Here is an 11,391-nt window from a genome sequence, read left to right as displayed (position 1 = left end):
TGGATGGCTTGTTACTTTGATTCAACATCTTGTCTGATAAAACATATTTCATGTGGGTCTATTAAGTGACCCGGTTCTCAGCCAGGGATACCAAACCAGTCCCTGAGGACTCGACCGATTAGCGGTGCCAAGTCCGGACCTGGGTATTCTTATTTGTCTATGTATTAAACGGACCTTCGAGTCCGGACCTGGGTATTCTTATTTGTCATAATACCCGGACCCTATAGGGTTTGGATCGGATCAGGTCCGGGTAAACCCAACCTGTTGACACCCCCTAGCTAAAACAACAATGATTTGGCACAGTGGTCCTTGGTAGGGTGTCAATGGGTCGGATTTGACCCAGACCTTATAGGGTCAGGGTTTGGTAATAAACAACAATGTCTAATTAGAATTTGGGTCAAACTCCAAGTATTCCATTAATATATGGACCCAGGTATGGTTTGTGAAATTTCATACCAGATCTGCATTTTTTCAATGTAAAAAGATTAAAAAATATTATTTTACTCGATATGGTTCATGGAATTCTTATAGCATCCGGGTATAATTTCTCTTATGGCGAGTTCAATTAGACCCGGGTCTGGATCTGGTACCATCATCTCAATTCAGGTATGGATTTGGTTCCACTTGGGTCTGAACCAAACCCAACCTATTGACACCCCTAGTCGTGGTGCTTCACCCGGGGTTTTCCATGGCTTCATAGATGGTTTATCATCATAAAAATATATATAATATTTTTGCCAAAACAATTTATCAACTTAGCTGTCACTTATATTAGCATGTGTTTTTGCCTAATATTGACATGTAGATGTGTTTAACTGTTGGTAGCGCTTGTTTTACAAAAAAAAAAAAATTAGAATCAAGTCAAATTAACAAAAAAAAAGTGGTTATATAATTATTATTTTTGTGCAATAAGAGCCATTAATTTTTTATCTCCATAAAATTACATCTAAACATGAAAAATACAAAACTTAACACAAATTGTCTACCAAGTTATAGAGGATAATTCCACAAATTCAGTTTATGCAAATACCTGCAACTATATTTCTTGGAACCAACCAGAATGGTTAGATAAATTGGTCAGGACCCAATCACACACACACACACACACACACACGTTCAAGGGTTGAAGCTCTAAACTCACTATAAATGGTTTAAATTTTTGCCTAAACCACATCATAACCAAAAGTTATCTAGTGGAAGAGCACATCAACACAAGCCACAACCTACTTCAGTTTTGGGTGCTGTTCATCTTGGCAATGAACGGAACTTGAAATTTGATATGTTCTCGTTTATTACTAGATTGACCACACAATTACACATCTGATTAGTCCACAAAGATTGATGTTCATGACAATAGACAAACTATACATGGATTGAACTTGGACATCCTCGCCCACAAGGGCTCTGTTCTTGGTTTGGCTTGGATTGACCACATAATTACACATCTGATTTGGCGAGTTCATAAGTCACCAAATCGAATAGATGTTACGAGTTCAAAACCCACAGGTGTGATCCTTTATTGAAAGGTTGAAGAGGGAGTGCATCGATCCTTTATCGAAAGCACAGCTTTGTCCCCGCCCTTTCATTTTATAAAAGGTGCCACTGGACACGCCAGTCCCAACCCCCGTCCATGACAAACCCCACAAGTTCTGTCGTAGCCTTGAAACGCCAAACACAATTTTCTCAGAAGTTATCCTTTTCCCTTGATAGTAAGGTACATCAAGCTTTTATTTGAGTTCTATGGTCAAGAACTCTGCTCAGAGAGAGAGAGACTGAGAGAGAGAGAGAGAGAGCACATAGCACAGCGAACCAGCCAAGTTTGGCATCGAAGACTACACAGGGAATTAGAAGAAGCGATAGACTTCGTAGTGTACGTTGCAGCTACCAAAGATGACATTCCCACGTTCCTTCCCCACGCAGCAAGTCTGGAACTTAGACACTGCGGTGGCCAAGCAATTGGAACATATGGAAGAAGCCAAATCTCGGGTGCACTGTGCCAACCCATAGATGGTCACCTTGGGCGTGACCGCTATCTCCGCCTTGCCCAGCGCTCGGCTGCCTGGCGCCACAGCAGCGGCGGTCACTTGGCTCATCAATTTCTTCACCTTCTCTTGGAACACCTTTGGGTTCGACGCGTTCGCCGCATTGTTGTAGGTGATGTAGTTGTCCATCCGGTCCAATTTGCCGAAGAAGTTCACCGTGTCGTAGCGCAGGTAGCAGCGCTCGAACCAGAGCCTGGCCTTGCCGTCCTTAGCACAGAGATTCTGGAATTGAGTCTGGGCCTCCTTTGCACAGGCAGCACAGTCCATGGAGCTAACGTCGGCCCTGCATTGGAGGAGGCCGTAGACGGCAGACGCGCCACTGCCATAGCTGGCTGTCGCGATACCCGTTCGCACCACCTTGGCGACGAGCTGCGCACCCACCCTGTGGATGCTGTCCTTGATGGTTGCATCGACGGCATCAGCGGCGAGGGGAGGGATGGGCCTCACTGAGTTGCAGTCGAAGCCTACAGGCGAGGGGTATGGATTAAAGGACGAACCCAGTTGTAGGTTGAGACCTAAACAAAGGAACAGGAGGAGGAAGGGATGGCAAGAGGGTATTTTCATTTCGATGTGATGAGAAACTCTGAAACTGAACCTACAATTTGTCACAAGAAAGAATGGCCGCGTCCTCCACATATTTAATGAGCCAAGCCAGGGGTCGAGATCAGGAGACATTGATAATGATATCCATCCTCATTATTATGGTTGTACGGAGCACCACCAGCCGGCATCTTTGACTCGATTGAGCCGCGTTGAATTGTCAGATACTCAAGACGGTGTGGTTGAAGAATGACCACATCCTTTCATTTAAAAATTGTTGTACAGTCAGTGGAAAACTGAGAGATATGGGTTTCATCATACATCCAATCTTAACCATCCAACAGAACCGTCATTGATTGGATGGTTAGGATTGAATGTATTTCAAATGATGGGATCCGTGTCCAAGTCAGTGTAGTCGTGCTCACAAATTTAATGATATTTTTTAACCCCCACTTGATGTACACACCGCACACCCTTCACGTGTGGGCTCAATCGCACCGCACACCCTTCACGTGTGGGCTCAATCGCGTGCCGCACACCCCACATGCTGCATGCCTCAGTGTCACGCGCCTCAACGCACAGTTGTCCCTGCATCGCACGCACTTCGTGCCACACCCATATCCCATCGCACACTGCAATGTGCGACCATCCCGACACTGCACACCCCTGCCACACGCTTCACATCGCCCATGCCGCACGCCTTATCGTGCGACCCTGTTACTCGCCAGCCCCTATTGTTGCGTGCATCCACGTGTTACCCACCTCATGCACTACACACCTCAATGCCTAGGTCTTCCTTGTTGGTTAATGCTCAAGGTCGTGGGCAAGAGGATCCAAAGCTCACATCCGTTTTTTTAATGCTCAAGGAAGAAGAAGTGGGTAGGGCATCCAATGCCCACGATTTTCTTGAAGGGCACTCAAAGCCCACGATTTGTTAGTTTTTCTAGTTTATAGCAATTGCTTTTTGTTAGTAGGGTAAAAGGTAGTGTACGTGTGTTTTGTTTTTCCTATCTTTTAGCTTAGCCTTTCTATTTTCGTGTAAAGGCCTTTTGCCTTCTATAAATATTGTACCTCTTCATGTTAAAAATGTAGAGAAAGGTAGAGAGAGTGTTAGAGAGAAAAGAGAGTTCCTGACTTAATATATTTTGAAGTTTTTGGCTTTTCAGCTACTATATTTTGTGATATTTTATGTGTTGCACTTTTGCTTTTTACCCTACATTTCTCTCAATTCTTGGTATCAGAGCACAGATTCGAATCAAAGCTGAGCGTTCGAGAAAAACGCAATAGGAGCATTGCCGAAGCAAGGGGTTCCTATAGATTCAAATTTTTTTTGAAGGATAATTGTTGAGTAAGTCTGGTATGGCAAATAATTTCAACTCTCTTAATTTGTCACAATCATTAGTGCCAATTTTTAATGGTGAAAATTATGAATTCTGGAATATTAAGATGAAGACTTTCTTTATCTCACAAGACCTCTGGGAGTTGGTCGAAAATGGTTATGCAGATGTTGAAGGATCAAAGGCAGCAGAAAAAATTGATGTCAAAGAAGCTCGAAAGAGAGATGCAAAAGCATTGTTAGTACTACAACAGGCTGTGTCTGAAACCATTTTCTGACTATTGCCGGTGTTACTAAGTCAAAAGAAGCTTGACAACTTCTGAAGCAAAAATTTCATGGTGATAAGAAGATCACTACGGTTAAACTTCAAACCTTAAAAAGAGAGTTTGAAACGTTTTCTATGAAAACCAGTGAGTCAATTCAAACCTTCTTTTCTAGGCTCTTTACTATTGTAAATCAAATGAAGACCTTTGGTGAAATTTTAAATGATCAAAAAATAGTAGAAAAAGTTTTAAGGTGTCTACCTTCTAAATTTGATCATGTTGTTATTGCAATTAAAGAGTCTAAGGATTTATCTGTGTATTCTATTGATGAACTAATGGAGTCTCTTTTAGCCCATGAGCATCGCATAAACAGGTCTTCAGAAAAAACTTTAGAACAGGCCTTTCAATCGAAAGTTGAAATTCCAAAAGAAAAGAATGCTCAGTTTGATCAAAAGTGTGAAGGTAGAGGTCGAGGACGAGGAGCTTTTAGAGGATCCTTTCGTGGACGTGGAAGAGGTCGAGGAAGGTTTTATGATTCCTCTCAAAGGAATGATGGAACAAAAAAAGATAATCAAAATCTGTTCTTTAGAGGGAAACAATGTCATTTTTATAAGAAATTTGGTCATATTGAAGCCCGATGTTTTGAAAACGCAAAGCAACAAGCAAATTTTGCAGATGAAAATGAAAATTTGTTTCTTGCAAGCATGAATACTAACAACTGCAAAAGTGAAATATGGTTTGTAGACAGTGGTTGCAGTAATCATATGACCGGTGATAGAAGTCTTTTTAAGAATATTGATGAGACTGTGAAGTTGAATGTGTGGCTTGGGGACAACAATAAAGTAGACGTCAATGGCAAAGGAACAGTTGCAATCAAGACAAAATCAGGTAATGAACGATACATTCAAGATGTGTATTATGTTCCTGGTTTGGCTCAGAACTTATTGAGCGTAAGGCAATTGGTTAAAAAGGGTTACACTCTTTTATTTGAAAATGACGTCTGTGAGATTAAAAACAATAATGGTACAATTCTTGTAAAAATAGATATGGTTCAAAATAAAATGTTTCCACTTGAAATGATCAAGATAGATGATTGTGCCTTTATGGCAAATGGTGTTGATCAATCTAAACTGTGGCATTTGAGGTATGGGCATCTTTATTTTAATGGTTTGAAACTCTTGCATCAAAAAAATATGGTGGTTGGTTTGCCAGCCATTAATTGTACAAATGAGATATGTGAAGGGTGTATTTATGGTAAACAACACCAATTATCATTCCCAGTTGGAAAAGCATGGAGAACTAAAGAACCTCTTGAATTAGTTCATGCTGACATATGCGGGCCCATGAGAACTCCTTCATTAAACAATAGCAAATATTTTTTGCTTTTAACTGACGATTTTACTAGAATGAGTTGGGTGTACTTTCTTTCTCATAAATCTCATGCATTTGATAGATTTAAGGAATTTAAGTTTCTTCTTGAAAATGAGAGAAGAAAAACTATAAAAATATTGTGCACAGATAGAGGAGGAGAATTTTTATCTGATGAGTTTGGTTTGTTTTGTAAAGATCATGGTATTCGCAGACAACTGACAGTAAGAAAGACACCACAACAAAATGGAGTGGCAGAAAGGAAAAATCGTACAGTGGTAGAAATGGCACGCAACATGCTAAGTGAAAAGAAGGTGCCAAATGAGTTTTGGGCAGAAGCCGTTAACACTGCAGTTCATATCTTGAATATTTCTCCAACAAAGGCAGTTCAAAACAAAATACCTTATGAGGCATGGTGGAATCGAAAGCCAAATGTAAGTATGTTGAAGGTATTTGGCAGTATAGCATATGCTTTGATTGACTCTTCAGAAAGAACCAAGTTAGATAAGAAAAGTGAAAAGTGTATCTTTGTTGGTTATAGTAATGAAACTAAGGGATATTATCTTTATAATCCTTCTTCTAAAAAATTAATTATAAGAAGGGATGTTATTTTTGATGAAAAAGCATGTTGGGAATGGACCAACAATGAAAGTGTGAAGTTGCAAATTGATGAAGTGACATCAGAATCAAATCATACTACTGAAGCATTATCTCTAGAAACGTCAAGTATGGGAGATGAATTCACATAAAATATTGAGTCCACACTTGATGTGGACACTCCTCCAAAAAAGGTACGGTCTCTAGAGCATATTTATAAATGTGATTTTGCTTTTGTTGTTCTAGAACCATCATCATATGATGAAGCATGCACAGATAAGAAATGGATAGATGCAATGAAAGAAGAAATGAAGGTCATTAAGAAGAATGGCACATGGGAGCTTTCTAACTTGCTACCTGAAAAGGAATCAATTGGAGTAAAGTGGGTTTATAAGGTCAAGTATGATGCTGGTGGAAATGTAAAAAAATATAAGGCAAGGTTAGTTGTTTAAGGGTTCGTGCAAAAGTATGGAATTGATTTTACTGAAACATTTTCACCTATTGCAAGATTTGAAACTGTGAGAATGATCCTTGCGATTGCAACTCAATTTAAATGGAAAGTTTATCAATTTGACGTTAAGGCTGCATTTTTAAATGGTTTTCTAAATGAAGTCGTGTATGTTGATCAACCACCTGGATTTGTTGTTAAAGGAAAGGAAGAAAAAGTTTATAAGTTAAAAAAGGCATTATACGGGTTAAAACAAGCCCCGCGTGCATGGTATAGTTGCCTTGATAAATTCTTCCACCAAAATGGTTTTCAAAGAAGTGATAGTGAACCTACACTTTATGTCAAAGTAAATGGGAATGAATTGCTCATTGTAAGTGTCTATGTAAATGATATTATCTACACTGGTTCTTCATTTAAGCTTATTACAGAATTTAAACATAGTATGATGAAGGAATTTGAAATGTCAGATTTGGGGATACTATGTTTTTTTCTTGGTCTTCATATCGTGCAATCTGAAGAAGGGATTTTCTTGTCTCAAGAAAAGTATGCTTTGGAACTACTCAAAAAATCAAAGATGTTGAATTGCAAAGTTTGTGAAACTCCGATGAATGTGAATGAAAAATTGAGTTTGGAAGATGGAATGGCAAGAGCAAATGAAAGATGTTTTAGAAGCTTGGTCGGAGGATTAATGTATTTAACTCACACTCGGCCAAACATTGTATTCTCAGTCAGTATGATCTCATGGTTTATGCACAATCCATTTGTGCAACATCTAGGAGCAACAAAAAGAATTCTCTGCTATATACGGGCAACAATCAATTATGAATTTTTTTATAATCATGTTACTGACTTTAATTTGATTGGATTTACTGACAGTGATTGGGCAGGTTCAATGGATGATCGAAAAAGCACAAGCGGGTTTGCTTTCAGTTTTGGTTCAGGCATTGTGTCGTGGTGTTTAAAGAAACAAAATTCAATAGTGCTATCATCTTCAGAAGCGGAATATATTGCGGCTACATCTGCTACCTGTCAAGCAATCTGGATGAGGCGTGTTATGAAGGATCTGCATGTAGAGCAAAATCTCCCAACTAAGCTCTATTGTGATAATCAGTCTATAATTTCTATTGCTAAAAATCCTACTTTTCATGGTAGGACAAAGCACATTGAGCTTAGATATCATTTTATAAGGGATGCAGTGGAAAAAGGTGAAGTAGTGCTGAAGCATTGCTCTACAAATGATCAAGTTGCTGATGGCTTTACAAAAGCCTTGTCATCTAAAAAAATTTTGATGTTCAGAGAATTCATAGGTGTGCAAGGCCTTTCACATTAAGGGGGAAAATGTTGGTTAATGCTCAAGGTCGTGGGCAAGAGGATCCAAAGCCCACGTCCATTTTTTTGATGCTCAAGGAAGAAGAAGTGGGTAGGGCATCCAATGCCCACGATTTTCTTGAAGGGCACTCAAAGCCCACGATTTGTTAGTTTTCCTAGTTTATAGGAATTGCTTTTTGTTAGTAGGGTAAAAGGTAGTGTACGTGTGTTTTGCTTTTTTTATCTTTTAGCTTAGCCTTTCTATTTTCGTGTAAAGGCCTTTTGCCTTCTATAAATATTGTACCTCTTCATGTTAAAAATGTAGAGAAAGGTAGAGAGAGTGTTAGAGAAAAAAGAGAGTTCGTGACTTAATATATTTTGAAGTTTTTGCTTTTCAGCTGCTATATTTTATGATATTTCATGTGTTGCACTTTTGCTTTTTACCCTACGTTTCTCTTATTCCTATGCGACACACACTCTGCTGCACGACCCTGTGCCGTGTGCACTCCTCCACGCACCACATCGTAACGTGCCAGCCTCTGCGACTCCAGCACCCTGCTGCATGCCCCAACGCATGGAACCTTAGTGTTCTGGTTTCACTTGCGTTGGGCACCTCAACGCGCGAGTGACTCTTCCTTGTAAAACCCCTTTTTGCAGCCATTGCTCGTGGGGGAGGTTTTCCCCAACGATGTCAGAGCTCCCCTTTTGTTCCAAGAGAGCGTCGTTCAGAGGCGTGCCCCATTGAAGACCTATAATTGTTTGGTCTAGAGTTGGTGTATCACAGCGTAGCACCTGCTCTACTTGCTGAGTCGGTTGTGGCCGAAGTTTTTGACAACCCGAAACAACCAGAGTTATCAGATTGATATCAGAGCGAACCACCTCTCATGGACGTTTTAGAATCTTCAAGGGAACGCGAGCGAGCCGAGGACTCGCTTCGTCACAGTGAGCAGGCTTGGGCCTTGGCCGAGCAGACTCAAGTTGAAATGGCGAAGGGTCGACAAGTGAATGCCAAGAACTTTCAGCATATACAACATACGCTGGTATTGCTGAGAGAGCGCTTTGAGGCGCTAAACACTTCCATGCGCACCGGACAAAGCACAGGCAGTGGCTGCACCAACCCACCACGTTACCCGGGTGTGACAGGCCCCAGCATAGTCGACCAGGCCAGCATGTTCGACCGGATAGACGATGCGGCTGAATCTCTCCTCGGCGAACCGCCGAGGCATGCACAGGGTGGAAACTATTATAGCTATGAGACAAGACCTAGCCGCAAGGTGAGATTTGAGATTCTTATTTTTTTTGGCGAAAATGTTCATGAATGACTCTATAAGGTGGCACACTTCTTTACTTGTCACGGCATACCCCTCGACGCCAAGGTTGATGAGGTCATCACCCACCTTGAGGGCAGCATCCTCCGATGATACCAATGGATGGTTATAGTGTGAGACAAGCCCACATAGGATCAGTTCATGACCGGGGTCATGGAGCACTTTGACCCTACAACCCTTGTTAATTATCATGTGGATTTAAAGAATTTACGACAAAAGGGTAGCCTCGCAGACTACCAAAATGAATTTAAGGAACTTTACACCTTGGCCCCGCACGTAGTCAGAGAGATACTGTTAGGCTCCTACACGGGTGAACTATACGAAGAACTTCAAATAGAGGTGCTAGCTGCCAATGTCAGAACTTTCAAAGAGGCATACAAAATAGCCCTTTTTCATGATGAAAAGCAAAAACACTTAGAAGCTTTAAAGAAACCTCCTTGCCTATTTGAGTCATATGCAAAAGGCAAACAGGGCAAACCCACCCTGCGGTTTGCCCGAGGCCCCTCGCCCACCACCCCAAAGGTGGAATTCATCTCACGAGCCCAGAGAGGAGATCAAATTAAGAAAGGACTTTGTTTCAATTGTAACGAGAAGTGGTCGCAAAACCACCAGTGCAAAAAGTTTCACGTTTGCCAAGTGAGAGATGAAAGTGAAGAAGAACTGAGCTCCACTGAGACGGTGGAGAAGAGGATGAAGGTAGCAAAGATTCCACACATGGGATCTCCTACCATGCCCTCTTCGGTGCACCCAGCCCATAATCCATGAGAATTTGTGGGAAGGCATGCTCCCACGAAGTGGATGTCTTTATCGACACCGAAAGCACTCACAATTTTATCAGTAAGAGCCTGATGTTGTCTCTAGGGTGCAAGTTCAAGAAACACCCGACGTTCGATGTAATGGTGGGAGACGGATCCCACCTCAAATGCAAAGAATTTTGCGCCGACGTGCCACTCAGGCTACAAGATAGTGGGTTTGTGGTGGACCTTTATGCGATCCTCATAATCATAATGATGCTAATGATGGGTTTGGATCTTTTAAAATTGTGATATTCAAGAAAATGCAAAAAATGTGCAGTTTTTTGGTGATTTTCAATCTTTGCAAAATAATATGGAATCTTGCTGAGATCGCCCAATATAATTCAATAATGAAGAGAATTATGTTAGATCGCCCACAAGTAGATAGATATATAGAATATCAACCACAAAAGAATAATGGAAAGCAAGTTGTGCGCCATCAAAATGAAATATTCAATCTTGAAAAAAGATGTCATGGTCCAAACTCCAAACCTTTTAGTATGGATTTGGTATTAAAAACACACACCAATTAGTCAATTTTGAATGATTTGGACTCAACTGATCTGATTATATCATTTTCTATCACAAACAATCCCAAAACATCAATGCCATAGAGGGGCGGGGCCAAGAATCAAAACTAGGGTGGGCACAAATGCACGAAAAATAAATCAAAATCCTAAATTCTAACAACATGATCCATAGATATGTTAATTGAAAAAAACATAAAACCCGTAAAATTCTAACAAAAATCAAGCATGCATTCATGAAATCATGTTTAATGCTTATTGAAAAAAAGACAAAATGCCTAATTAAATATTCATGGCATTTAAAAAATTAAATACAAAACTTAAATCCTAACAAAAATCAAAGATTTAGGTGTTTCATAAGTAACAACCAAAATCAAGCATTCATTAATGAAATTATGCTTAATGATATATTAAAAGAAAAAATACACAAAACCCTAAAAATTATAATTAAACATTTGCATCGTTTGGAAAAATGCAAACCAAATCTCTAAAAAATTTAGAAAGTTAATTAAAAAACAAAACCCCTAATATTATAACTAAAATCAAGCATTCATTACATGCCTAATGCTAATTAAAAAACATACAAAAACCTTTAATTACATATTTATGCTATTTAAAAAGTAAAGTAAATAAAAAAAACTGACAAGCATCATACATTATGCTAAAAAAGCAAATAAAACCCTTAAAATCAAAACATTCATGCTATTATCAAATAATTCTTAAGCAAAAGAACACGAAAAAAAACTTGAACCCTTTTTTTTATATTTCCATAGAGAAACTGCCCCCGAAATCAGAGACCTAGTCACACTAGCTCTGCTTGCCATACTTATGGTCATTGTC

The 11,391-nt window shown here is 39.9% G+C and overlaps 1 protein-coding gene across 1 annotated transcript; it reads right to left on the bottom strand.

Moving 5' to 3' along the window:
• Window positions 1-1,844: 1,844 nt before the first annotated feature.
• Window positions 1,845-2,606, bottom strand: LOC149811616 (cysteine-rich repeat secretory protein 55-like). Its single transcript, XM_089992885.1, has one exon. The coding sequence runs from the start codon at window positions 2,604-2,606 to the stop codon at window positions 1,845-1,847; it is 762 nt and encodes a 253-aa protein (XP_089849011.1).
• Window positions 2,607-11,391: the final 8,785 nt, after the last annotated feature.

This window comes from Nuphar pumila, chromosome 17 (assembly GCF_984573655.1).
Source record: "Nuphar pumila chromosome 17, dmNupPumi1.hap1.1, whole genome shotgun sequence".
In the NCBI taxonomy this organism is placed as follows: Eukaryota; Viridiplantae; Streptophyta; class Magnoliopsida; order Nymphaeales; family Nymphaeaceae; genus Nuphar; species Nuphar pumila.
The sequence above is the reverse complement of the archived record's forward strand: the minus strand, read 5'-3'. Positions and strand labels throughout refer to the sequence as shown.

What these genes read in the sequence shown, in the direction of transcription:
- LOC149811616 (XM_089992885.1), bottom strand. Translation starts at nt 2,606, where the DNA reads ATGAAAATACCCTCTTGCCATCCCTTCCTCCTCCTGTTCCTTTGTTTA.